Source organism: Rhamphochromis longiceps, linkage group LG9 (assembly GCF_057381845.1).
Source record: "Rhamphochromis longiceps isolate RC_006_pf linkage group LG9, R_longiceps_female_GT1.1, whole genome shotgun sequence".
NCBI classification, from domain to species: domain Eukaryota; kingdom Metazoa; phylum Chordata; class Actinopteri; order Cichliformes; family Cichlidae; genus Rhamphochromis; species Rhamphochromis longiceps.
Window position 1 is genome coordinate 11668304 of NC_140565.1, and position 27823 is coordinate 11696126.

A 27823-nucleotide genomic window follows, 5' to 3' on the forward strand; every position below is an offset into this window, starting at 1 on the left:
TTTTTATTTTTATTTTTATTTTTATTTTTATTACACCACAGAGTAATACACCCAATTATGCCCGTCTATCTCTATGTGGCTCCAAATTCCCTCTTTATTTTAATTTCACACTCGTCAGGGGACAGGCACACAACAATTTCAACCACTGAAACGAGGAATTCAACCTTTTTATATTTCTTTACTAATCTAGACTCAACCTTTGTTCGCAAAATGTGTCTTGTTCTATTCCAGAATAAATGTGAACCCGTGATTACACTGCGGTTCCAGGGTTTTTCTGTAGCTATGCGGGAGTCCTCAGTTCCCAAGTCACCACCTCGGCACCCAGACGCCGCTGGACTGGCCTGTGCGTCCACAGACAGGAGGGTCGCCACACCATGAACAAAATTAGTTTCTACAGGTCCACTAGGCATCAACCTTTGATCCTAAAATGTGTCTTTGCTCTAGTGTCCTCCTAGTCACACATCAACCGTCACTGTGACTGTGCTCACACTTCACACACAGAAACACACTCAGAGCGCGCCTCACACACAGCACCCACAGTGAGACCCACAGAGAGCGCTTTTCATCAGCAGAAATTTACACAGAAACCTCTGAGCTCAACTGTTAGAATTCTTCTGAAGCACAACCGGACCATAGACCAAAATACCCCTTTCTCTGCGCTTATGGGCGCCACAACGGGGCAAAATCGCATCGTAAAACTATTACTGATACCATAAACCAGGTTCTGCTTTACCTTTATTTCATGGCAAGTAAAATTTTACTTATTATTTTATGACCGCAGCCCTCGAGGCTCAACCGACACCATAAACCACCGTCAAACCTCTATTCCATGTGCTGAAACCAGCACCCCTCACTACACTGTAATCCCTAACAGTTGTCCTAGCTCATAACTAATAAGCTCATAACACTCAAATGTCGTTTTGTAGTTAAGCAAACTATAAAGTATTGAGCTCTGTTGGCTTTTATGCAGCTTTAATTGAATAGGGCTCAATATATTTTAGCTAATTTGTTTGGAACGCTCAAAAAGTTTAAGAAGCATATATTAGTGACGTTCTGGTGGGTGGAGTCTTGTCGCTCCTTCAGGAAAGCTGAGTCAGCCATCTTGAATTTACCTTGATGCGGGGAAGATTTGGCCAGACGTGTGGATTAAGAGTCCCCAACTTCAACCCACCACGACCACCACCTTATTTCTTTTCATCAACTGCCATAAATTTGGTAAGTCTAACGTGTTTTTGTTTTGTTTAAATTTAATTTCGATAAACATTCTTTTTTTTATTTTTTACTGGAAATATATTCGTACTTTGTGCACAGTGAATGTTTGTTATAAATGAATTCGAATCCAAGTAATTGTAATTTTAGAAATTTTCGAATGTGACAAATACGTAATGTTATTTCAAATTAGAATGGTGTAACGTTTTGGCGGTTTTCCGTGGGGGACAACATTTCCCATAATGCATTGTATTCTTGCCCGGGAAGTTGACGGTGGCAGTTCTACCTCCATGCATTTGAACTTTCTACTAAAACTTTCCACTGTCCGTTTCTACCGGTTGTCGTATTCGCCGGTAATGCACGTGCGTATTGTGAGTATACTTATTTCAATAAGTGTCCGTGTTACACAGTCAGTAGTTTACGCTGTTGAGCTGTGTGTGTGTGTGTGTGTGTGTGTGTGTGTGTGTGTGTGTGTGTGTGTGTGTGTGCTAGCATGAAGCGAACAATAATAAACAACATGAGTGTGTTATCATGATGGTAATTAGACACATGTTTGTATTTTTTCGTAGTCTCAAATGTGTGGTTGTGAGATAATCTCGAAATCCTTTTAACAGTTTAGAGGGGTATTCCACTAAGCGAGCTCTACAAGTCAAGGCTTGCGGAAAAACGCATCGCCTGATTCAGCCTAACATTATACACTGGTCGAACTCGGTGCTACGAAAGAAGTTCAGCTAAATTGTTCGCGCTAATTCGACAAGGCTCAGCCAGCCAGACTGAGGCGCCTCCTTGACACCTTTAAGCCAGACCCTATCGATCTTTGATAGATAAATGAAATGAAATGAAAATAAAGAGCCGCGTTCTGCTCCCAGGCTAAGAAAAAATCATTGATGCAGACTGTGCGGATCACAAATACTCCCTAACCTGTAAGGCTGGGGTGTCCAAACTTTTTTCACTGAGGACCACTTACTAGAAATTGGGTAAATAACCTTAACTTTAGTGTATTAAAGATCACAAAATCACTTAAAAGTGGTCGAATATGTTATATTGTTGAATATAATTAAAGACAAAACTGCCTTCATCACAGCTTTCCATAAATGGATCTTTATTGATTCATTCAGAAAAAGCTTTGGTAGCTTATTTTCAGAACAGGAGCCTCAGATTTCTTCTTAGATAGAAGATTTACAGCACAGAGAAAAAACAATAAAAGGGAAAATAGGACGGGTAAATTTCAAGTTTGTTATTTAAGTTATTAAGCTTAGCAACACACCTATTAACATTAGTTTGAAACGGTTAACATTAACAGACTGAACTGGACTTAATAACAGGAGTGGATATAATCTTAGTAAATTATTGTGGTGAGTATCAGCTGCGCTGGGTATGTAAATCGGGCCATCCAGCTGCTGTGCTGATTCGACGTCACTCGTGCCAAAAATCTGGACAAATGTCACTTGATCAAGGAGCAGATCTGCATAAGATGAGATCAGCTGACTACGTGTGTGTGCTGTGCAAAAAATGTTTTTGAACATTAATAAGTCGTCTTTGTGCACATATTGTTTACAGATATGAGACTGCAAGGAGCGCTACAGAGAATCAACATTTCACCAGTTGTCAGTGGGTGAGTTATATAATTTGTGTCCTAATTTAAATAAAAAATAAATACAAAGAAACTAGAGAATTTTGCCCTGAATTATTCAAAATTTTTAGATTTTTTTTGGGTTACCCTTCAAGATTGACAGGTTTAGCCCGTTACACAAAAAGTTTGGACACCCCTGATCTATAACAATGACAATCAGAACATGGCTATCCAACACTTTGTTTTTACTCTGCATTTGTGTAAATACTATTCTAATAGATATTGTATGTTCATCTAGGAACAAGCATGATGTAAATACAAGACGGGCCCTCGTCCTTCTTGCACTTCCTGTGTACCTGCGTGAAGATGCCTCCACGTTATTCAGGACTTGTGATGTAAGTGTACTGGCCTCAGCATCAACCCCTTTGCCTAGCTGTTCAGTCGAACATATGACATCGCTCAGAACTCAAGGAGAACCAGGGTGTATATCAGGAAGGAGGTTCAACACAGTCCTCATCTGACTTGTTTTCTCCCATATATCAACTATTGTTGAATAAGATTGCAAGAAGATTGTTACGCATAAACCAGAAAACATGAAAATAGTTGAAAGTTTTTATCTGCAGATTTTTTTTGTATAATAATCTATCTCCCTTTTTAAAATTCAAGTGTTCTATTTTTTTGGAGGTGCCATGTTGTGGTCAGAGAAATGTTTGATAAATAACAAAAACAAATATCTTGGCATATATTTATTATTGAAAACACTTATTTAAACATATGTTTTGAAACCAAACCCAAATTAAGATTATTGTAATGCATCATGATAATGCAATATCAAATTAAATCGTTGACATTATAATTAGGGGTGGGTTTTTATAATCGATTCATCGATTAAAATCGATTCTGGCTTGGATAACGTAAAATCCATCCATCCATCTTCATCCGCTTTATCCGGAGCCAGGTCGCGGGGGCAGCAGCCTAAGCAAACGTAAAATCGATTCATTAAAATCCTGAATCGATTTTTTAATATAAATTTATTTTGCCCGAAATGCCAGAATCTCAGGTGACATCTCACAAAATTTCAAGAACCACCAAACAGTTAAGACAGTAAATGAGAGCAGGTACACGGATTCTGCACATAGACGTAAACACACAGCGCGACCCGCGGATCAGAATCAGTTAGATGTCGCCTTTCTCACGGTCGGGGCTGAAAGCCGACAGCTCGCTGATTCTGATCTGTCGGCGGGTCCGCGCTTTGTGTTCACGCCCTTTATGCGCTGATTCTAAAGCTGTTAGTTTGATCTCTCTCCAACAATATTGACCGAACCAGCAGCAAAAGAAGATCCAAACGCTTCACATAAACATCATGAATTCACTCTGACTTTTACTGTTTTGCTTCCATCTCTCTCTCTCTCTCTCTCTCTCTCTCTCTCTCTCTCTCTCTCTCTCTCTCTCTCTCTCTCTCTCTCTCTCTCTCTCTCTCTCTCTCTCTCTCTCTCTCTCTCTCTCTCTCTCTCTCTCTCTCTCTCTCTCTCTCTCGCGCGCGCGCGCTACGCACAAGTCTACTGTTGCTTACAGCGCTGTCGGCCGCTGTTTTTTTCCCTTTTACATTCTTCCGAAAAGAAAACCTAATTTCTGCTGTTCAATACTGAACAAATTTAAACTTTTTAAAATTATTCAAAATGCAAAACGCTTAGCCGTGTCTCTAATAAAACCGCTGTAACGTCAGAGGTAATGTTCATATGTTGATTAATGGTTTTCTTTCGTTTTTGATGTACTGCAGAATATTTTTATAAAATCCCAGGCCAGGAAAATCACCTTCATGTTTTTCTGTGTTTTATTCTCAGCTACTTTGACACAAAGGCATCTGCTGTGACGCTCACACCTTTGATAAAGTCTTGCATGTGTCAGCTTCCTTTTTATTGATACAAAAATATGTAAATGTACTGATCTGAATTATATTTCTGACTGTCAAAATTTCCCAGAATTAAATCGAATCGTGGATCGAAGCGATTCGGGACCTTGTGAATCGGAATTGAATCGATTCTAGAAATCAGTGACGATACCCAGCCCTAATTATAATCCTAAAAGAAACGTGTGACTTATGAAGATTCACACCTCTAATCAATAGCATGATTTGTGTCCTTGTGGGGCTGAACTCGTTCTTGTATTATTTTTGTTTTGCAGTCAGCAGATGGTCCAGACCTCACTGACACTCCTGTGGCTCTGCTGACAGTTGTCACGGATGACACTACTGATTCGGCCCTCTTCAGTCCCGAAAGCATCTGCATCGTCGTTGAGGATGAAATACTTGTGAATGGTCCCACAAATCTGGCTGAGTCATTTCTCCTGCTCTTTGGGTACATCTATGCACTAGACCTACAATACCCAAAGAAACTTGAGCTTACATTCACATTTATCCAGAAGGTTGTGATGTGCCTTGAGGACAACAAACCACTGAAAGGGCGTCTAGTGATGCTGAAGAATGATTTGTTCAATGAGTGAATCACTCACAATGGACTACTTGTTGAGCTGAGTATTGAGGAAGCTTTTTTGTTTGTTTGTTTTTCCTAATCATTTGCCTCTTCTACCTCACATTTAAGATGAATGACTGTTCAGTTCACTATTCATGTTTAATGTTCTGTTGCCTAATACGTAAATGCACTGCCTTGATGTTTGTTCCCTATAAGTACAGCAGTGGAAACCAGTACTGTTTTTTTTTTAATGTATTTTTAAAAAAGAAAGTGAGCTGCAGCTGTCAAGGTACAGTAAGTGTTAAATGCCTCAATGTTCTAATAGCTGCAATTGCTGTTAATACTGAAAATGTTATTGAATTTTAGAATTGAGATGGAGACCCTTGGAGTCTTTTTCTCTTGTTTTATTTATGAAGCACTTTTTTATGAGTGAGCTCTGTTGTTTGTGCCTTTTTAAAAGCACATTGTGTTTAATAAAAAGTTGTTAAATTGTTAGTGTTGTTACTTTCATGTTTTCTAACACTTTTAGCTGATTATAATTTACTGGGCAAACAGTTTAGAATTATTTGTAAGTGTATTTCCCACAGTATTTTAAAAATATTGAAGATTAAGTGTTATTTCCCATATTATAAGTTAGAAAATATGAAAAAGTTTGAGTTTATTTCCCACATCGTATGAGTTGCAATATGTAAAATATTTTAAGTGTATTTCCCACCTTAATTAAGTTGAAAAATATTGAACATTTTGAGTTTATTACTCCCTAATTATAAGTTGAGGAATATCAACATTTATGAGTTAACATTGAGGTAATTTAAGGCAACTGCAACTATAATTTTTATTTTAGTTAAACTTAAAACTTTTAAAAACATCACTAAAAAATTGTTGTGTAATCTGTTACACAACAATTTTTGAGTTCTGTGAACTTATTAGGTTTTACAGTGTACTGTACTCACAGCCGCATCACCGGAACACGGCCGTATCATAAACCAAAACCTACGGACGTGTTGCGCTTTTGGCGTTGCCAGTGCTCAACTGCACCGTGAGCCAGCATCTGCTTTTCCTTAATTCTATATTCAATTTTATAGCCGCATCCACGTGGACTTAACCGACATCATAAACTAACTTCAAAACCTCTTTTCAATGTACTGGACTTATGGCCGCGTCTCCAAAAGATATTCTAATGTATTATTGCTACAGAAGCCAGTCTTAAACAAAGTTAAATGTGGAAGGTAAAGTGGGCTGCAACTAGCTCAACGTAGTGTATTATTAGTTTCTCGGTAGAAGCAGTTTAACTGCAACTAGCTCAACGTAGTGTATTATTAGTTTCTCGGTAGAAGCAGTTTAACTGCAACTAGCTCAACGTAGTGTATTATTAGTTTCTCGGTAGAAGCAGTTTATCTAACACACTGGAATTCAGCCTCAACTTATGTTGTTAGTATCTTGCGCCAAAAACCAGACACCGACAAATTTAATGTGAAAATACGTGTAACTCAGCAAACAGATTAATTTGGAAAGCCCAATATGCACATTTGGTATTTATAATACAACAGGCTGTGCTTACCTTTCTGTTTTAGGCCGCCCTCTGTTCGCCTCGCCTCACGATCTCACCACAGGCCAAATCTGCACCTCCTCAGCACACCAAAGATCCGGGTCACACGGCACCAAGTTGTTGAAATCTCCCAATTCTTTTAATCTTTGGGCTGAAGGAAGGACAGTACTCGGTGTATAAATGCTCAATCAACAATCATTTATTTCCATACAATTCAACACTTATGAACATTAGAACCATCATGATGGGGAGACATGCATGAAGAGGGTCACAGCAAATCTCAAAATGGTGACGGGTTACACAGCCTCTTATAGCTTCTGACGACCCCCACCTAGTCATAAAAGCTACATCTTCACATGTTTTTCTAATTCTTAGCGAGACTGGCTCCTGACCTTGGCTCCCTGTCTTTCTGCTCTAAGGAAGGTGGGGGTATGGAATGTGATTTATCTCTTCTGCCCTAGACACCAAGTCTCCTGCTTACAACCTTCTTTTTATGATTCAACAATAAAGCATGTCAAGAAAACAGTGTAAGACATTCACAGCAGATCAAGGATACAGAGTGATGCACACTTATCTAATGAACTACAAAATGATTATGTTCTTTTAACCCAAAAGTATAATGAGGACTAAACTACATACACAGCACACCATCTAAACTAAAGGATAATATATGTCCTACAGCTGTTATTATAATTCAACTACTTTGATTACATATATAAGGTAACATATGATAACAGAATAATATCACACTAGATAGATTCAGACATTTCCCCCAATTCAATCAAATGTTTTTTTACAGCTTTTCTGTTTCTTATCGTGGCTTTTATTGTGAAACATCAGCAGCATGAAAGGGTAAGTGACGGACGGAAGTGAGGTAAGTGACGGAAGTGATGTTGTAGGTGACGTCAGACGCCGGAGATTTTGGCGGAGAAAAAGCAAATGGTAGCATAGAGTTTAACAAAGGTTTTCCAAGCTTCAGTATTACCAAATATACTAATCAATTGTCATATAACTAACAACATCTGTTTTATCATCTCTAACACCCTGGAGGACAACGGGGAGAGTTTAGACGCTCTCCAAGATTACATCGACCGCTGTTTTCAAGATTTAGTAATGCATAAGGCCCAGAGTGCATCTTCCCCGGCCAAAATCGAGACGCCGTCATCGAAGAGAAGTCGCCAGGCAGACTCCCCCGGTACAACATCGCCTGCCGGCAAAGACATCGCAGAAATCCTGGAGTCAATCGACAAGCGATTGTCCAGTTTCGATGCGAGGCTGTCCCTGGTGGAGATTTTACACCGGGAATTTAAATCTCTGAGAGAATCCCTGGAATTCAGCCAGCGGCAGGTGGAAACGCTTGCCGCTGAAAATGCCACGCTACGGGAGTCGGTTAAATCTCTCACCGATAACGTGACCCAGCTAAACATTGAAAATAAAAAAATAAAAGAGTCCGTTATCGATCTACAAGCCCGTAGCATGAGAGATAATCTTGTGTTTTCTGGTATTCCAGAAACTGCCGGAGAGGACGCAGAGGCAACGGTGAAAAGCTTCATTAAAATCCACCTGAAGCTGCCGGAGGACACCGTAAAGAACATCGACTTCGATAGAGTACATCGCTTGGGGGGCGCGCGGTCGCGGACCGGGAGACCACGGCCTATTGTGGCCAAATTCAGTCAATTCAAACAGAAGGAACAGGTGAAGAGTCGCGGCAGAGAGCTGAAAGGAACGGACTTCAGCGTGAACGACCAGTTCCCCAAAGAGATCCTGGAACGACGCAAGGTCCTGTTCCCAGTTCGACGTAGCTTTATCCAGAAAGGCTCCCGTGCTGTCATCGCTGTGGACCGGCTCTACGTGGACGGACAGCTGTACCGCGACCCCAGCACCACACCGTGGTTATACTGACTGCACTCCAGATAAGAACCCGCTACACTCTTTTCTTATTCATTCACACTTTCTCCTTTAAAATGTGTTTAACCTAGTAATATCAGTAGGATGTCATAGCAGATATAACACCGTCACCCTCCGTCATTGCTTTAATTGGAATGTTTTCGTTTCCTTTTTTTTGTTGTCGCTCACAGTTCATGTGGTTTCTTTCTTTCTCTTGTCTTTCACTGCTGTGGTCACCTACTTCCCCACTCACCTACAAACAACACCCTCTATTTCTCCATATTTTCACAACACGATCACGCAAACACATCAGCTCAACGACAGCACATTCACAACAGCCTCACAGCATGCACAGACTTGCAGGACACATAAGCAAGCCACGCTTGTTCATATTAGTGAATATTCACACACATAGTCAGACTTATGGAGTCTCTCACCACACTTCTTTTTCTCTTTCTATTTACAAACAAGGGATGTTTCCATATTCTCTCCACCTGTCTAAACGAAACACCCAGCATACATCATTAGACATACACGCACAATTAAGGGCATGCTGAGGTTTGTCACATGGAATGTAAATGGAGCTGGCACCAGAGGAAAGAGGTTAAAAATATTTAACCAGCTTAAAAAACTACAGGCAGATGTTGTTTTATTACAAGAAACTCACAAACCTGTCACAGGTTTAAATGAACTTAAAACACCTGAGTTTCCTAACGTGTTTGCAGCCGGTTATAATTCTAGACAACGGGGAGTAGCAATTTTAATACATAAAAATGTTAATTTTACAGTACTCGATACAGTTATAGATCCAGAGGGTAGATTTCTAATTATTAAACTATCAATATTGAACAAAAAACTATGTATTGTTAGTATATATGGTCCAAATGTTGATGAACCCTCATTCTTCCACGGTTTTTTTAGTGCACTCTCTGAACACCTTGATTGCACACTCATTCTTGGCGGTGACCTCAACCTTGGACTAAATGAAGAAATGGATAGGCTCAACACAACAGGAACTCAGCGTAATTGGCAGTCCACAAATATAATCAAACAGTATATGAACGACTTTGGTCTTTGCGATGCATGGCGCTCTCTTCACCCCACCAGTAAGGAATATACTTTTTTCTCGCATGTTCATCACTCTTACTCTCGTCTGGATTATTTTTTGGTCAGCAGCTCACTGCTGTGTGACATTTCAGACACTGAGATTCATCCTATAGCTGTCAGCGATCATGCTCCTGTATCTTTAACACTAATGCACAAGAATAATACTACGCCAAGTAAAAACTGGAGATTTAATATATCACTACTTAAAGATGAAGACTTTATTAAATACTTTAAAAAGGAATGGACTTCATATTTAGACTTTAATGACACTCCCGGAATATCTGCTTCTGTTCTATGGGAAGCAGGGAAAGCTGTGATGAGAGGTAAAATAATTTCTTTCTCATCACACAAAAAGAAAGAAGAAAACAAAAATATTCAGGAATTAGAAAAAAACATCAAATCACTAGAAGAAGCCTACGCGTCCCACCAAGATCAGGAAACATTGAACAAAATATGCAAAACAAAACTAGAATTAAATGAAACTATTAATAAAAAAACACAATTCCTTATACAAAGACTTCGCTTGCAGAATTTTGAACACAGTAACAAATCAGGTCGATTTCTAGCTAACCAGCTAAAAATAAATAAAGAAAAAACAACTATATGTGCTGCTAAAGATTTATCGGGGAACACAATATATGATCCTGGAAGAATAAACAACATTTTTAGGGATTTCTATGAAACTTTATACTCACCACAAATAAACCCATCTAAAAATGAAATTGATCTGTTTCTTGACAACGTAACTCTTCCAAAATTACTAGACAGTCAAGCAATGGAATTGGATTCGCCACTGACGCCAAGTGAACTCCAGGAAGCCCTGATAAGTATGCCCAATAATAAGGCTCCAGGTCCAGACGGCTTCCCTGCAGAATTCTACAAAGAATTCTGGACAATTTTGGCACCAGTATTCCACGGCATGTTGCAGGAAATCGAGGAAAATGGCAGACTACCACCAAATATGAATTCTGCCAACATTAGTCTCCTGCTAAAACCAGGCAAAGACCCTTTATTTCCCTCAAGCTATCGTCCAATTTCTCTTTTAAATGTAGACCTTAAAATAATCTGCAAAACTCTCTCAAAGAGATTAGAGAAAATGACCCCCCTCTTAATTCATCCTGACCAAACTGGTTTCATAAAAGGTCGGCACTCCTCAACAAACACTCGTAGATTACTTAATTTAATAGACTACTCATACGATAAAAACATCGAAGCCATAATATTATCTCTAGATGCAGAAAAAGCATTTGACAGAGTTAATTGGAAATTTTTATTCGCAACTTTACACAAATTTGGTTTTGGAAACTCTTTCATAAACTGGATAAGAATATTATACAATTCCCCAACGGCTCGTATCAGAACAAATGACCAGACATCCTCCAGCTTCTGTCTCCTGAGGGGCACCAGACAGGGATGCCCACTCTCCCCCTCACTTTTTGCAATTTTTATCGAACCTCTAGCAGCAGCATTTAGACAGGCTACAACAATTAAGGGCATAAAATGTAAGAACATAGAACATAAAATCAGTCTCTATGCGGATGATGTGTTGCTTTTTCTGCAAAACACACAAACCAACCTCTCTGAGGTAATTACTTTAATAAACTGGTTTTCAAGAGTTTCAGATTATTCAATTAACTGGCCAAAATCTACAGTTCTCCCCATTAACTGCTCCTTCCATAATTCTTCCTCTGCCCCACTGCAATCCGGAAATATTAAATATTTAGGTATTAATATCTCTCCTAAGCTTTCAGACTTAACTAAACTAAACCACATCCCACTTCTAAAGAAAGTAGAAGGCGATCTGACTAGATGGAAATCTTTACCCATATCACTCATGGGAAGGGTCGCCACTATAAAAATGATGATCTTGCCAAAAATAAATTACTTATTTTTGATGATCCCTAACAAACCATCACAAGATTGGTTCAGATCTCTGGATTCATATATTTCCAAATTCCTTTGGAAAGATAAACCCCCGCGTATTAGCTTAAAAACGCTACAAAGAACCAAGGATAGAGGAGGATTAGATCTGCCTAATTTTCACCAATACTTCTTAGCCAACAGGCTTCAGTTCATCTCAGAATGGTTAAAACATACCTTCTTAGTTGAGCCCTGGCTAGATGTTGAACAGGCACTATGCAAGGATCTAGAGATTTCAGACCTACCATTTATTAGCTCAAACATCAAAAGACATGAATGCTTTAAAAGTATCAACATCAGCTTTTCTCTAACAGCATGGTGGGAGTTTCTAAAAATAACGGAGTCTTCATTAATCCCATGCAAATGTACACCTATCTGGAATAACCCTGACATATTACAAAACAATAATATGATTAATTTCCCAGAATGGAGTTGTAAAGGAATTAAATACTTAGAACATATATTAGAGGGAACAGAATTTATTCCATTTGACAGACTAGTTGAACAATATGGGATCAACAAGACAAGGTTTTTAGAATATCAACAAATTAAATCCATAGTAAAAAAGAAATTTAACCTCAGTCAAGTTGAATTACAAACACCACTAAGTGCGGCACATTTTCTTACTCTTAAATCCCCCAAATTATTATCTAAAATATACAGAACACTTTCTAAATTAGATGAATCAATATCCCTTCCTACTGCAAAGTGGGAAGCAGATTTATCAGTCAACCTAGACCAAAACTTCTGGTCTCAGATTTGCTTAAAAACTTTTAAATTAATTAAAAATCCCAGTCTGCAATTAATACAATACAAAATACTTCATAGAGTGCACTATACAGGTCATCGGATGTTCAAGATGGGCTTTACATCTTCCAACAACTGCTCACACTGTCAAGGCAATACACCAGACAATTACATCCACGCTCTTTGGTTCTGTCCACCAGTGCAAAAGTTTTGGCGCGAGATATGTGAAGACTTATCAAAGTGTCTGAAATGTAACATTCCAACTTCCCCCTTAGATAATGTCACTTCAGAAAAGAATATAGCCCATATGATCTTCACTGCCCTATGCATAGCCAAGAAAACAGTCCTCATGAACTGGAAAAATAAAAATAATCTTAATTCTAACCAATATAGAAATTATCTATTAGATTACATTAGTCTTGACACAGCCTCTGCCACCACATTAGATCAATTGCTCTGGGCCCCTTTTATCAGCTCCATCACCTAGTGGGGGTGGGGGGTCATAGTTTGGTCCCGCCTTCACTGTTGTGATTGGTGAGGGGGTAGGGACAGGCTTAGGGCGTCGGGGGGTTCCCCGGAGGCATCTTCCTTGGGGGGCTCAACCCGGGGTAGCGGTCACGTCCGGTTGAGGGCTCTGTTGGCTCTCAGGTGACTGTTTCCTCGCGGCTGCGTGCAGCGGGGCTAGGGGAGGGTCTGTGCTGACGGACGCGGGTTACTGACCTGGCAACCTGGCTGCCCCTGGGTGGGTCCGGGATGGGCGTGAGGTTCTGGGGGCGCTCCGTCTCTGGGCTGGGGCCCGGGCCGGGCCTCGGGGGCTCGGGTCCTGGTTGGTGTGTTGCTGGGGTTGTGGGCGGGTGGGTGCATGGGGGCCCGGCCCTGGAGCAGGGTGCCGCCGGTGCATCGAGCCGCCTGGGGGGCTCTTCAACTGGTGGGGGGGATGGTCACATCTTGCAGGAGCTTTCTTCTCTCAGGAACTCTCTGCAGGAGGGGGAGATACAGGAGAGGTGGAGGAAGATCTCAGCCTGGGCGTTTACCGTCTTATGTAGTCTGGAAGATGTGTGGTTGGTGGGGTGGGTGCAGTTTTCTCTGTGGTGGGGTTGGGTGGACTGTCCAGGGCTCTGTGGAGCCGGGGGGCGCTACTGCACTGGGCCCCGGTCTGATGGGCCTGGGCCCCCCTTCCCTGGCGGGTCGCGGAGGGTGGGAGTGCCTACTGGGGTCAGCGGGGGAGCTGGCCCCAGGGAGGGGTTACCTGCCCCTCCCTTCCTTCCCTCCCCATCTCCAGCTGCCTCCCTCTTCCCGCTCCTCCACAACCACCCACACATGCAGGGCCTTGGAGTGGGGGTATGTCACCAGGGTGCAGAGGAGGCTACCCCCCCCCCCCCCCCCCCCCTGTCCCCTTCTGGCTGCCTCTGCCTCAATTTTATCCCACAACTTAGACATTCACATTATTCACACTCTCATTACACATACATATAGGATCTTGGGGGTGGGCACAATCACGGAGTCCAAATCACCATCAGGGTGTACAACCTCACCCCTGACGTCGTTGCCCACCTCTCAATTTTAAATACACTTAGTCATTGAGGGTTAGCAGGAGGGACTATGCGCTTACCTGCTGCTCCTTGGCAGGTAGCTCCATGCCCTCCTGGGTTTTAATTGCACCTTAGAACACATATGCATCAACACTACAATGAGCGGGTGGAGGGAGGTTTGGAGTCTTCTCCCACCCCCATTCTCTGCGGCCTGCTGGAGCGGGAGGGCTAGTAGGAGGAGTTGGCCGTCCGACTGCGGTCTGGGGTGTGGGGCCTCCCTGCTGCTGCGGAGTCGGGGTGGTCTGCCTCTCCCCACCGCAGGGAAAAGGGTAACACCACCTGGGTCTGGGTGCAATTCCCCCCTCCAGGGGCAAGGGTACCTAGACCCGGTTTGTAGAGTACGCTTGGGGAGTGTGATCGTGTGTACAGCGTCTCTTTATGTCTGTCTCCACGTTGGTTGAGTGTGGAGTGAGTGCATATGAGAGCATGAGGGTGGGAATGGATGTTTGTGTCTGTGTGTGCCTGTATGTCTGTGTCTATATGTCAGGTTGGGTATCAGACGCCACCTCTCTGGGGACACCTCAGGCCCTCCAAGGTTTGGAGGCCTATCTCCACCCACCACCACTTCCCCTGCCGGTGGCGGACTCCCTCAGGTGTCGGTGTGTTGGTGGTTCTTTGTGTCTGGGGGTGGGCGTCCGGGTACACACCGGCTCACTCCTTGGCGGCCGCTTATCGGGGCCTGGGGCCTGGGGCTCGCTCGGGCCCCTTTGGAGGTGGGGTGCCCCCGGCCTCTCGGCCTAGGGCTCGGTCACTCAGGCGCAGCTGGGGGCCGGCGGAGCTCACGGGCGCGTCACTGCAACTCCCCCTGACTTCTGCTCCGCGGCTGCTGGGCGAGCCCTCATCTGGGACTCTCCTCAGCTCTTACTGGGACAGTGGCGCGGCTGCCCCTCTGTTGGTCTTCCTTGGTCTCTTGTGTTCTGGGGGCCTCTGGATGTCTGGAGTTTTGATCTCCTCCATACCCGCTTCACACCCTGGAGGACGGGGCTGTGGCCCCCCCACACTCCCTAGCAGATCATTACATGGAGAAACCTTTGGAATGCAAGCATGCTGATCCACACAGGTATGCACACATGGGTATTCACAGACGCGGACTAAAGCTTTCTTGGCTGCTGCCTCAAAGCACACTGTGCGCTGTCTATCTTGCGTGCTGCACAATATCGTTTATTACTTAGTAAATACTGATATCTATGACTAGCTAGTTTATTGTGATGGTGCTTTGTTTTCTCTATTATTATGTTGCTCTTTGTTGTTTGCTGTCTCCTCTGTTTGTTTTTGTTTGTTTGTTTGTTTGTTTGTTTTTCTCCATACAGGTGACCCAGGAGTTTTTTTTTTTTTTCTCTCTCTTCCCCCCCCTTCTCACCGTCTCTTCTCCCCTTTGGTTTTCTTTCTTTCTCTCCCCCTCTCTCTCTCATTCATTCCCCCTGTCCTATTTATTAAAAAAAAAAAAAAAATGACAAAGGATGAACTGAAGCTCTGCCATCACGTAATGTCGCATACTGCTGTTTCTGATGTCATTTAGGAAAAAAAAAAAAAAAAAAAAAAAAAAAAAAAAGAAACATCAGCAGCAAGAAGTGTGTTTTTCTCTGTGAAGACAAACGAAGTGTAAATTTGTGTGTTGGTGAGCTCACAATCAGTGATTGTGCTTCTCTTTTCTTTCCAAGGCCTCAGAAATGCTCACTCTCTTTGTACATCACTTATTGTCAGCAACAGAGCTCATTCTGCTTTGTGGACATAAACACATCTGTCATCACTTCCTCTTTGTTTTTCATGCAGCATTTTATCAAACTGAAAAACAAAAAGACAATAAATCGAATGTCTGTCAGAAATTTCAGCAGATTCTTCACCAGGACACTTTGTGATAGTTTTCATATTTCATACAAACTAAAGTGATACACAACATATGCAGTGCCATACACACATATTTACATATTTCATGTGTTTGATAACCAAGCTGGTACCAACATCCTGCACCATGTTCTTGTTCAACATTGGAAAAACACAAGACTACTTTCAAATCAGGATTGAAGCCTTTGCTGTTTATTAGATAAGCCATATGCATTATGATCCCTCAAAACAATCATATTCTGGTTATAACTGCATTTAAAACTATTGAGCCAATATTTTCAGCTTATATGGCTGAAACATTTTCAAATTATTAGCTTCCAACAATGAGTGAAACAGTAAGAGCATGTGGAGACTTTGGAAAAATCCCATTAAGAAAGAGAAATCAAACATTTGGATTCATTTTAAGGAGCTCAGGCTTGATGAAAATGCAGAGGAGCTGGTTGTAAACGGAGCTTCAGGCCTGAAGATGAAGAAATTTACAAGGAATCAGTCACATCATCAATCAATAGTTTAAAACATCAACTGAATCCATGAATCTGAAAACGTGTTTCTGAGTGAAAGAGACAGACATGTACAGACTGAACTATCTGTTCAACAGTCAGTGTTTCTCTAACAGGAGGACACTCTTTACACTCAACTCAGCACAGACACACTGAGGCACCCATAAAGACTTTTAATCCAGGATAAAGAGGTTCAGTGAATGTGGTGTTGATTGTGTGGAGATGGATCAGAGTGTCAGAGGAGACTCTGTAGAAGGACAGAGTGCCAGCAGGAAAGTCCACGTACACTGCTACTCTGTTAGAGACGGAGGAGGAGGTGGTGGTGGATACGAATTTGGTATCGTGACAAACATAAATAGGACCAGCACCAGAGCAATACAACCTCCAGGAATGATCATTCTCTCCAAAATAACAGTCATTGCTGACTCCTTTCCTTCTTATGCTTCTGTAACTCACTGTTATCCAAACCTCTCCTTTCCACTCGACCTCCCAGTAACCGCGATCAGTCAGACCATCTCTACACAGCAGCTGATGAACATCAAATCTGTGTGGGTGATCAGGATACGACTGAACCTCATGCACATGTGTCACCTTCCTGTTGTTGTCAGACAGTTTGAGGTTTCTGTGTACTGTGTTTGTGTCAATTGTGGGTTGACAGGAATCTGGTGGAGAGAACAAACACAATCCAGCTGCAGTTATTGATCCATCATCTGATTGACACTTTGATGCCTCCTGACATCAGAGATGTGAATGAGTGATGTGACAGTTTGAAGATGGTTGAATGTGTGCTGCTTTGTTTTCATGGATCACATTAAAAACACACTTACACTTCCTCAGACCTGGTCTCAACCACTGGACTCCAGCAGGCTCCACCCTGAAAGGAGGAGGGGGGTCAGACCAGCACAGTCTCTTTCAGCATGCACACATGGACATTACATCGCTGTCATACACATAATGTTAGACACTGATAATGGAACAGTCCAACAGTTTCACAAATACACTTCAGTCCCAACAGGTTCTCCCTCCCAAAGCATAACATTTTATGCTAGGTGAAAAATTGTCAATATGTTAGGTTTCTGGGCACCCAACACGTCCCCATGTTAGGAGATTGGAAAAATGAGGAAACATGAGAGCTGTTTGGAATTAATCTACGGATAAGGTATTGGTAAATACCGGAATTGATGGCAGCAGCCAAGTCTCTGTGAATAGTACAATGCTGCTGTCCTGTACATACTTGTTGACTGCAGTTTGTAATCTCAGTTTGTCATTTTTGTTGGTTATGGACCTGACGTTGAAGAGGAAGATACTTGGAAGCGGTGGCTTAAATGGTTGTTTCTTTAGCTTTGCTAGTGCAGCCACGCTTTTGCCTCCTTTGTTTATGTTTCCTCTTTGGCTTACCGCTGGGAAGAACCAACCATGGAGACCCTGGAGTTCTTAGTATGTCCTCCGGAATGCCATGGAAGTGGTGATAGTCCGACATAATGTTCCTTGCACAGTGTAAACTCAAAAGGTCGACTGTAAGTGGACTCCACTTGATGTATAGTAATAGAAAACGCATACACCCACACATATACACATGGAAAAAGTAAAAAACAAAGCACCGAATGTGAGGAGCAGTGAGCCGCTGCGTCTGTGTGTGTCAGCATCTTTAAATTTTCTGTTAAGTAGACTGAACTCAGTTTTTATCAACTTGTTATTAGAACTCAGTTTAAGTAGGTTACCAGTACTTTTCATCCAAAAAGTCGATCAACCCAGTTTATTTGAGTTGTCTTAAATTAGAAAAACTAAGTAAGATGGAAATTTTGCTTCTCAGTGCGGAAGGACAAAACAATATGGTTTGAAAATTCCATGTCACTGCTTTCCTCCTCTCTGGCATAGATCAGTCCGCATGTTCATGGTGCACAGGGTTTTTTTTCTGAAATATGATGAGCAAACCTGGAGAAGCTTCACCCTTATGAACCTTTATAACGTTACATATTGTTAAACCCCGTATTTCTTTTAAGGCTTTTTTTTGTTGCCTTTGAACATCTCTTAATGTCAAATCTAGCCTTTCTTTAACAACATAAGCAAACTGCTTTTATATTTAATGAACATTTCTGTTTAATTACATGTTAAATAACAGTAATAATAATAATATCAATAGTATTTTTTTATTAAAACAATGTGTTTAGATACATGTTTGGTTGTGAAAGCGCAAAGCGATAAACTAGATTAGTGGCCTGTTAAATAGTTAAAATCTAGGTTGGCCTTAAAGTTGAAAATAAAGTAATTTAGCCTGTCCTTCTAAAGAATTCAGTTAAATCCCACAGTTGAATCATGCGAAACATTTTAAGGTTGCCTATGTTACATATAAACACTGCCATATGTTTCATCTGGTTATTGTGCTTATGGAAGTTAGCTTTTAACAAGCATGTAATGAATACATTTAAATTAGGTGGTCTTTTTTTAAAACTCATATCTCTTTAGGCCTAAACTGGCAGTGCCAATACCACACATTCAGACACAGTAATAGATGGTGTTATTTGTACTATAGGTGCTAGTCTAATTTGCTAGTATGAGGTCTACATTGACCTTCTGTGTTGTAAGTTATAACGACTGACACAGTCATTAAGGATCAAAACAGCTTCCCGTCTTCTGTTATTAGACTTGAGATATGGCTGCTGTCTGCTGTTTTTGATGACTCCAGTAAATTGTACAGACATGCTGTGTAAGTGAATACAAACAACTGCAGTTTGGTCTGCATTTTTTGAAAGATCTTATCCCACAAACTTAGTTTAGAGCAGTGGTTCCTAAACCTTTTCCAGCCACGTACCCCCTGAGACATGTCACAAGGAGTGGATGCATAAAAAGAAATACTGCACAGTCGATTATTTCTCACAACCAAATAAATGTATTACTATATTTTAGTAATGACACAATTTTAATCACAAATGCTACTACTTAATAGCCTACTAGAAGTGTATCAAAAGATCTATTAGAATGAACCATTTTATTGAGAACATAAAGACCAGATGTGAACTTTCATTAAACAGAACTTTATTTAATGTGATGGATGTGCTTGGGCAGAGGCACACAGCTCTTCAATGTTTGGCTCATTTTAGGAAAGGCTTAGTCCTAATTTGTTTTCCACACAAAGTCTTGCTGTGTATCTTCTTTTCCTGTTTGGTAAAGCAGAAAACCATCAGTGGTGGTGAAAGGCATCAGAGTCTTGACAGAGTGCTTAGCCAATGCAGACTGTTCAGTGTGCAGTCCTATCCAGAAATCCACCAGGGTTTTTTGAGCATATTCAACTTTTAGAGCTCTGTCTGTGGTGATCTCAGTCAGGCTCTCCTGGTCAGATGCTGATAACAAAGTAGGCACAGTGGTAAATGGGTGTGTCTATGCAGTTCTTCCAGAGGTTTAACTTCTTTATCATGGCCTCAATTTGATCTTGAACATGAAAGAGAAAATATATCACACAGATAAGTCAGGCACATAAACATGTTTCAGGCTGACAGGTATTCCCTTTGCAGGAAGATCCTCTCGGTAGATGCTGCAGTGTACCCAAGAGCCATCTGGTGCAATTGCTTGCCCACACAAAACCACACCTCCATGTCTCCCAGTCATGGTCCGTGTGCCATCAGTGCAGATGCCAACACATCTGTCCCACATGAGTCCATGTGTGTTCATGAATGTGTCCAGCTTTTGAAAAATATCTACTGCAGTTGTCCTTTCTTCCAGTGGTTTACAGAAAAGTATGTCCTTGATAGTTCCTTCATGAATGTGGTGCTCATATACATCTCCACATATACGAGGAAATGCGCAAGGCCAGACACATCCGTGAGCTAATACAGTTGTATTGCGTAAAATTCAATGTGGCGTACGTGCTGAAGTAGCTGCTTCTCTTGGTTTATTTTTCAAATGGGAAAAATGTCTGCCCAATAGTTAAGGTTTCATTGAGATGTGAGACGATAACTTTGCACAATTATCACATTGTGGCAGGGAAAATTCACCAGTTTATACATGTGAACCCAAGCAAAATATAATTGTCATCATATTTGCACTTGATGAGATTGTGTTACAGTGCGAGGTGACATGCTTTCTCCCAATTTGAGGCTCTGCATCAGACCCTTCATCACTTTCCACATTACTGTCTCCAGAAGTTCAGAATCCATCTGCAGATGGGTGTTTCTAGCTCAAGGTCAAGCGAGGAGCAGATGTGACCTTTGACCAGCCGCTCAAGACACTTCATGATGACGGATGTGAGTGCAACAGTACGGTAGTTATTCAGACAGGAGACCACTGATTTCTTTGGTACAGGAATGATGGTGGATGTTTTGAGAGATGTGGGGACCACTGACTGCCTCAGGGAGAGGTTGAAGATATCGGTGAACACCCCTGCAAACTGGTCAGCGCACGCTCTGAGAACCCAGCCTGGGATGCCATCTGGTCCAGGAGCTTTGTGAGGACTGACCTTTTTGAAAGACCATCTCATATCTTTTGAGTTACAGCCTCACTGTCTTCTTGAGGGTAGAGGATCTGATCTTTGTTGTCTGCATCAAAACGAGCATAGAATCTCGTCTACACGAGATGCAGTGGGGTGAACGCTGCCTGTGTTTTCCTTCTTGTAGTCAGCAATGCAGCGCAGTCCATTCCACAATCGCCTGGCTTCAAAGCTGTGGTAACTAGACTTTACTTTGTCCCTGTAGTCCTTTCTGGCCCTTTTTTTTTTACTTTCGTAGGTTCGCACCTTGAACTTAGCATGAATGTCTTTATTTACCCAGAGTTTCTGATTTGGATATTTGCAGACGGGGGTTTTAGTGATGATATTGTCACTTCCCAATGTATTTTCCAATATATCCAATGAGTCTGTGTGTTCATTGATGTTGCCATTTGCTGCATCCTCATATATCTGCCAGTCAGATGTCTCAAAGCAGTCCTGTAAAACCTCCTCAGCCTCATTGTCCCATTTGTAGATGTCTCTAGAGACAGTTTTTTTTTTCCTGTTTAAGCCTTTGTCTGTATGCAGGCAGCAGCAGTATGGAATAATGTTCTGCCTTGCCAAAAGCTGGGCAAGGGAGGGGTTTGTAGCAGTCCTTGAATGGAGTGTAGCAATGATCCATTGTTTGATCACCTCTTGTAGGGAAGAAGATGTGTTGGTAGTATTTAGGGAGAACTTTCTTCATGTTGGCTCTGTTGAAGTCTCCCAGCACAATAAAGGCAGCTTCAGGATTTTTGTTCTCAAGTTCAATAATTACATCATACAGTTCGTCCATAGCCGTAGCTTTACTGAACTCACTCGGGAGCTAAAAAGGTCTAACTTTGATGGTCAGCAGCTCGAGGGTCTGAGAGCAGTATGTTTTTAAGATATTCACATCTCTAGCCGACAAAGAGTTAGCCACAAAGCACAGACCTCCTCCCCTTTTCTTGCCTGAGTCCTGTGTTCAGTCTCCCCAGTAAACAGTGAACCCATTCAACATGACGGCGCAGTCGGGGATGCTGGACCTCAGCCATGTCTCTGTGAATGCCAAAACACAGCAGTTCCTGATGTCTTTTAGATGTTTAAATGTACACGCAGCTCATCGAGAGACTGAACATTCGCAAGTAGGATGTTGCGCAGAGGTGGTTTGTTGTTTCTGTCAGGTTCAGCTCAAAACTCCAGGACTTTTCCACCTCTTTGTCTTCCCTCGGTGTCGAATAGACAAAGGTAGACAAAAGATCCCAGGCAGCAGAGCATCCACGATGTTGAAACCTGGCGTAAAGTCCAAACTGGCTGACGAACATAACTCCAAAGTGTTTGTCTGTCATACAGAGTATATGATTGCACTGTGCACACAGAAATAGCAAGTAGTACGAAATAAATAATAAAAGTGTTGCTGAGATGACTCAGAGCTCTCGTCGATGCGGCCATCTTACGGCGCAACCAGAAGTTTAAAAAGATATTGTAATAATGCAGCTAGATTGTCTAACTTGAGGTCTGTTACAGTGCAAATGCAGAAAAAATTGTTTTAAGAAAGCAAATATAAGTTGGTGTTCTAAAGAATATGATTGTCTGTGAAAGTTCTTAGTCTAAGGAGCTTGGAAAGAAAAGCATCTGGACTTCTTTAAGTTTCTTCAAGACACTTCTTCAGTTCTAAGAGCAATTGGTGGAGAGTCCCAGATTTTTTAGCCCTATGGGGTCATGAGGGTTATGGACCCCCTATTGATCCTCTATCTAATCAGGCCAAGGTGTGAAAATGGGTGTGGGTCACAATCAGGCAACGTTTTGAGTGAACCCATTGTGAAACCTAGCCCCACCCCATCATGTGATTTCCTGAGGTCGAATAGCCCAGGATGTGAGTGGGTGTTAAGGCGTCTGTGAAGGATCTCAAAACTGGATTCTGGATGGTAGACAGTTGGTGTCGTAAACCACTGCCTCTGTTCAAAAATGGTCATTCACAGTAGACACAGATGGCTTCTTTGACTCCTCTTTCAAACTATCTGTCCTCACTGTCCAAAATGTGAACATTGGCATCCTCGAAAGAGTGACCTTTGTCCTTTAGATGCAGATGGACCACAGAGTCTTGTCCCATGGAGGTGGCTCTCCTATGTTGTGCCATGCGCTTGTGAAGTGGCTGTTTGGTCTCTCTAATGTAGAGGTCTGAGCATTCCTTACTACACTGTAAAGCATACACTACGTTGTTAAATTTGTGGTTGGTAGTTTGTTCTTTGGGAGGAACCGAAGCCAAAACTCAATTTATTCTAATTATATAAGTAATGTAACGGAGATTAATTCCAATGTACCCCAAGGCTCTGTCCCGAGTCCTTTGCTTTTTATCATTTATCTCCTACCCCTAGGTAATATTTTCAGGAAGCCAACATCCAGTTTCACTGCTACGCAGATAACACCCAGCTCTACATAGCCTCCAAACCCACGGCGACTCTCCCACCCACTTCAATTTCTGACTGTTCAGGTGAAATTAAGGTCTGGTTTTCTCACAACTTTCTTAAACTTAATGGCAGTAAGTAACAGAATTCATTCTGATAGGTACCAAATCAAAACTGACCAAAGTCCCAACCAGAAGTCTTTCATTATCCATTGATAACTCTGTTGTCAAAACCTCCCCCCAGGTTAAGAGTCTTGGTGACATCCTCGATAGCACTTTCCTTCACAGCACATATAAATAATATCACTCGCTCTTCCTATTTTCATCTCCGTAATATTAACCGCCTTCGTCCTTAACTCACTCCAAACAGTACCAGCATACTTGTCAATGATCTTGTCACATCTGTTTTAGATTACTGTAATTCTCTTCTCTGTGGTCTACCTCATTAATCTCTCTTACAAGGCGTGGGGGCAATTCCTGAAATACTTTTTCAGCCTTCAGGTTGAGAACCTGACTTCCAGCATTACTCAGTAAATCTCCCCCCCCCCCCCCCCCTTTTTTTTTTTTGTCTTTTTTTTTTAAGTTATTTGTGTGTTTGTTTTATATTGTTTTGTCCTGTTGTATTTGCAATGATTTTTTTTGTTTTTTGTTTCTGTTTTTTGCTTCTTCGTTTTTTTACCTGGCCTGAAGGATAGGGCTACTGTGTGGTATGGGATAAACTGGTAAAAGCTAGTGATGGCCAAATGAAGCTTTCGGAAACACTAAAGCTTGTATTGAAAAACTGTTCATTACTCGAAGCTTTTCAACACAGTCCTCTCTGGTGACATCTGGTGGCCAAAAATATGAAAAGCAGCTTGAATCCACAAAATAAAACCAACTGCTTCATTAAGATTGCCCACTCTACAGAGTGGAATTCTGTCTGATATTGGTTTGCCGTTGTGTTGCTTTGAACCTGTATTTTTTTTTTTTTTTTTTGGTGGTTAAAAAAAACGTGGTTTATTTGTTTAATAAATTTTGACCAGTAAACTCTCCTTGTTTAAACATGCACCATGGTTTGGTCTTTCTTTGCTTGTGACTTCTTGATGTTGGTAAATACAATAATTGAAAAATACCACATTACATATAATAATGTACAACACATTATGGAGTATGCTTCTGCTGTGAGGTCCTGCCTCCATGCACTTATGCAATTAACCGCTAGACGGGTATATTTATAAATAATATATTAGGGAAATTTTCCCAGACACATTTTTGACCTGTGGGTAGAATTGATTGTGAAATGGAAAGGGAAAATGCTTATGAACTTGCAAATTAAAAACATGATGCATTTAAAGTTGCCCTTTTTTCATTTTTATTTAAGAAGAAAATTTGTTCTAGTGTGCGTTGGCCAAACCTGTTCCTCTTCGTAGAGATAATTTCTCTTGCCTTAAGGAAAATCCCTTCACATGGCACAGAAGAGGCTGGAGTGCAGAGAAACTGGTAGAGATGCAGTTATACAGTCTACCTGGGCCCCACAAACTATCAGATAAAGAGAATAAATAAATTCAATTGCTGCACATTTGGCAGACTAACATTTTCAGATTAATTAAACAATAAAATATATATTTTTACAACATCACATGTAAAGAGTCAAGTGGAAGTTTTTCTAAAGTTATTTAATGATATTTATATTATGGAAGCAGATTTTTGACATTTTACTTTTTTCCCGTTTTCAGATATAATAAACACGCACAAAACAAAAGCAAACGGCCAGGGCCCTATTTCAGGAAGCCAGTTTAGAAAACTCAGAGTGAAAAACGATACTCAGGGTTGAGTAACCCCGAACTGTCCAACTCGGAATATTCGGTTTCAGAAAGGCTGATAACAATTAGTTCAATCAACGCGGAGTTGCTTTAACCCCAAGTGAAGCGCACGGACGAGGATACGTAAAGCCCTAATTAGTGGAGCACAGATTAAGCGAGTCACCATGGAGACGGAGGGAAAGAAGGCGCGGTCAACGTATCTTACAGCGCTTGAGGCCGAAATTCTGATGGCAGCATATGCCGATAACATGCAAATTTTGCGGAAAAAAAGTAACACAGCCTCAGCTGCAAAAGAAAGGGAGCATGCATGGCAAAACATAGCCGACAGAGTCAATGCGTGAGTGTTAATTTAAACATTGATCTAGGGATTTCCACCCATTTAACACGTTATTTTATTATATTTTATTTTATTTTTTATTTTATACATTTTATTTCGTGATGTGATTTGACCGCAGGTGCAACCCAACAGGCCCCAAACGTTCCTGGCAGCAAGTAAAAATGAAATATAAAAATATAGTCCAAACAGGTAAGGTGTAATTGTATTATGAGCCATAGTGCTTGGTCTGTTTGTCCCATGTAAATCAATTGCAGTTAGAGGCTACATTAGTTTTCTTTCTGTAAGCACTTATTGAAATTATCTGAGCACATTACAAGTACATATTTGCTTACTCTGTATGCTCAAATGTGACCCGTTATAGCCAACAGAAAAAAAGCGGAGGCCCGAAAAACAGGTGGGGGTCCTCCACCACCATCACTCACAGAGGCTGAGCAGTTGGCTTCCACATTTGTGATAATGTTGGCAGCATCACATATGATCTTCACAGTGCAGAGAACACAAATTAGCATCCATTACTATAATGAAATAATTTGTTAGTTTGAAATGCTACAGGGAACTATGTACCTGTACATTAATGCTGTGGAAAGACTTCCTGTTCACATAGTCTCCTTCATTTACTGAAGGAGCAATGATTGGAATGTGAGTGCCATCTATACAGCCAATCACGCCTGGGAACCGTGAGAATAAATGTAAAATTTAAGTAGCAGTTCAAGTATCACCACATCATAAATTAAGTTTTGTTCATCCTGATACCTACAACTTTGTGGCATCCCTCTTTGATAAATCTTGTGGGTCTATGACCGGGGAACACCACAAACGAGTACAGGAGACGTTTCAGTGCAACTGTAACATTCCTGACTGCCCGACAGACGGTAGCCTTGGAAACGTGCTCAGCGTCACCAATATTATACAGAAAGCTCCCGTTTGCAAAAAACCGAAGTGCAATACAAATAATATGTAATGAACTGAGAGGATGTCCGCGATGTGTCACATGCGTAATATATGGCCTGAGGAGGTTATCCAAATAAATTATAGATTGTGCTGAGAAACGGTAACGTTCGCACAGAAAATCATCAGGAAATGATAAAATGTCCAAACGCACTCTGATCACTCTCTCCCGGCGGAGAGCTCTGCGGAGAATTTGGGCTTCACGATCTACTGGCTCTTCAAGGACGGGGCACGCCATGTCTGACACTTCCTACTGTCAGGTTTCCGACAAAGGGGCGGAGACAGTCAGGGTTAGTTGTAGTAAACCTGCTAGAGGGCAGGTTAACTTCACGGAGTGTGTCGTCATAGTGACTCACTCAGAATTAATCTAAACTCGCTTTGTGAAACCGAAAACCCAGAGTTTTCGTTAACTCAGGGTATACTTACTCAGAGTTTGCACTAAACCGGCCCAGGGCCCTATTTCAGGAAGCCGGTTTAGAAAACTCAGAGTGAAAAACGACACTCAGGGTTGAGTAACCCCGAACTGTCCAACTCGGAATATTCGGTTTCAGAAAGGCTGATAACAAGTAGTTCAGTCAACGCGGAGTTGCTTTAACCCCAAGTGAAGCGCGCGGACGAGGATACATAAAGCCCTGATAAGCGGAGCACAGATTAAGCGAGTCACCATGGAGACGGAGGGAAAGAAGGCGCGGTCAATGTATTTCACAGCGCTTGAGGCCGAAATTCTGATGGCAGCATATGCCGATAACATGCAAATTTTGCGGAAAAAGTAACACAGCCTCAGCTGCAAAAGAAAGGGAGCATGCATGGCAAAACATAGCCGACAGAGTCAATGCGTGAGTGTTAATTTAAACATTGATCTAGGGATTTCCACCCATTTAACACGTTATTTTATCATATGTTATTTTATTTGTTATTTTATACATTTTATTTTGTGATGTGAGCGCAGGTGCAACCCAACAGGCCCCAAACGTGCCTGGCAGCAAGTAAAAATGAAATATAAAAATATAGTCCAAACAGGTAAGGTGTAATTGTATTATGAGCCATAGTGCTTGATCTGTTTGTCCCATGTAAATCAATTGCAGTTAGAGGCTACATTAATTTTCTTTCTGTAAGCACTTATTGAAATTATCTGAGCACATTACAAGTACATATTTGCTTACTCTGTATGCTCAAATGTGGCCCGTTATAGCCAACAGAAAAAAAGCGGAGGCCCGAAAAACAGGTGGGGGTCCTCCACCACCACCACTCACAGAGGCTGAGCAGTTGGCCCTCAGCCAAAACAGTGGGCGCCCTGTGGCCGAAGGCATCTCTGCGGGGACATCCTCTGAGGCAATAACCCCGCAAGACACAAGTGCCTACATAAGGGGTAAATTCAAAATAATACATGATGTGCATACATCCTTTCTTCACAGTCACCTTTGCAGTGCGACACATTCATTTGATAAACTCTTTACCATAATGGATTATTTTGTAGTGAAGTTATTTTCC

General features: G+C 41.5%; 2 protein-coding genes and 1 long non-coding RNA gene across 4 annotated transcripts in view; all 3 read left to right on the plus strand.

The window, feature by feature from the left end:
• The window catches only part of LOC146661782 (uncharacterized), a 517204-nt gene that overhangs the window by 149564 nt on the left and 339817 nt on the right, over window positions 1-27823 (plus strand). The gene's annotated exons all lie outside the window — the stretch shown is intronic.
• On the plus strand, window positions 1066-5908 carry LOC146661786 (uncharacterized). 2 transcript variants are annotated; one of them, XR_014913270.1, is made up of 4 exons: window positions 1066-1215; window positions 2770-2824; window positions 3081-3177; window positions 4967-5908. It is a non-coding gene; the product is annotated as an uncharacterized LOC146661786 (long non-coding RNA). The 2 variants fall into 2 exon arrangements; XR_014913269.1 differs by lacking the exon at window positions 1066-1215 and adding an exon at window positions 1256-1580 and having other exon boundaries at window positions 4967-5904.
• On the plus strand, window positions 7682-8844 carry LOC146661787 (uncharacterized). The gene is made up of 2 exons (XM_085418295.1): window positions 7682-7997; window positions 8313-8844. Exons 1-2 carry the CDS (start codon window positions 7916-7918, stop codon window positions 8702-8704), a joined length of 474 nt encoding a protein of 157 aa, XP_085274421.1. The 5' UTR covers window positions 7682-7915; the 3' UTR covers window positions 8705-8844.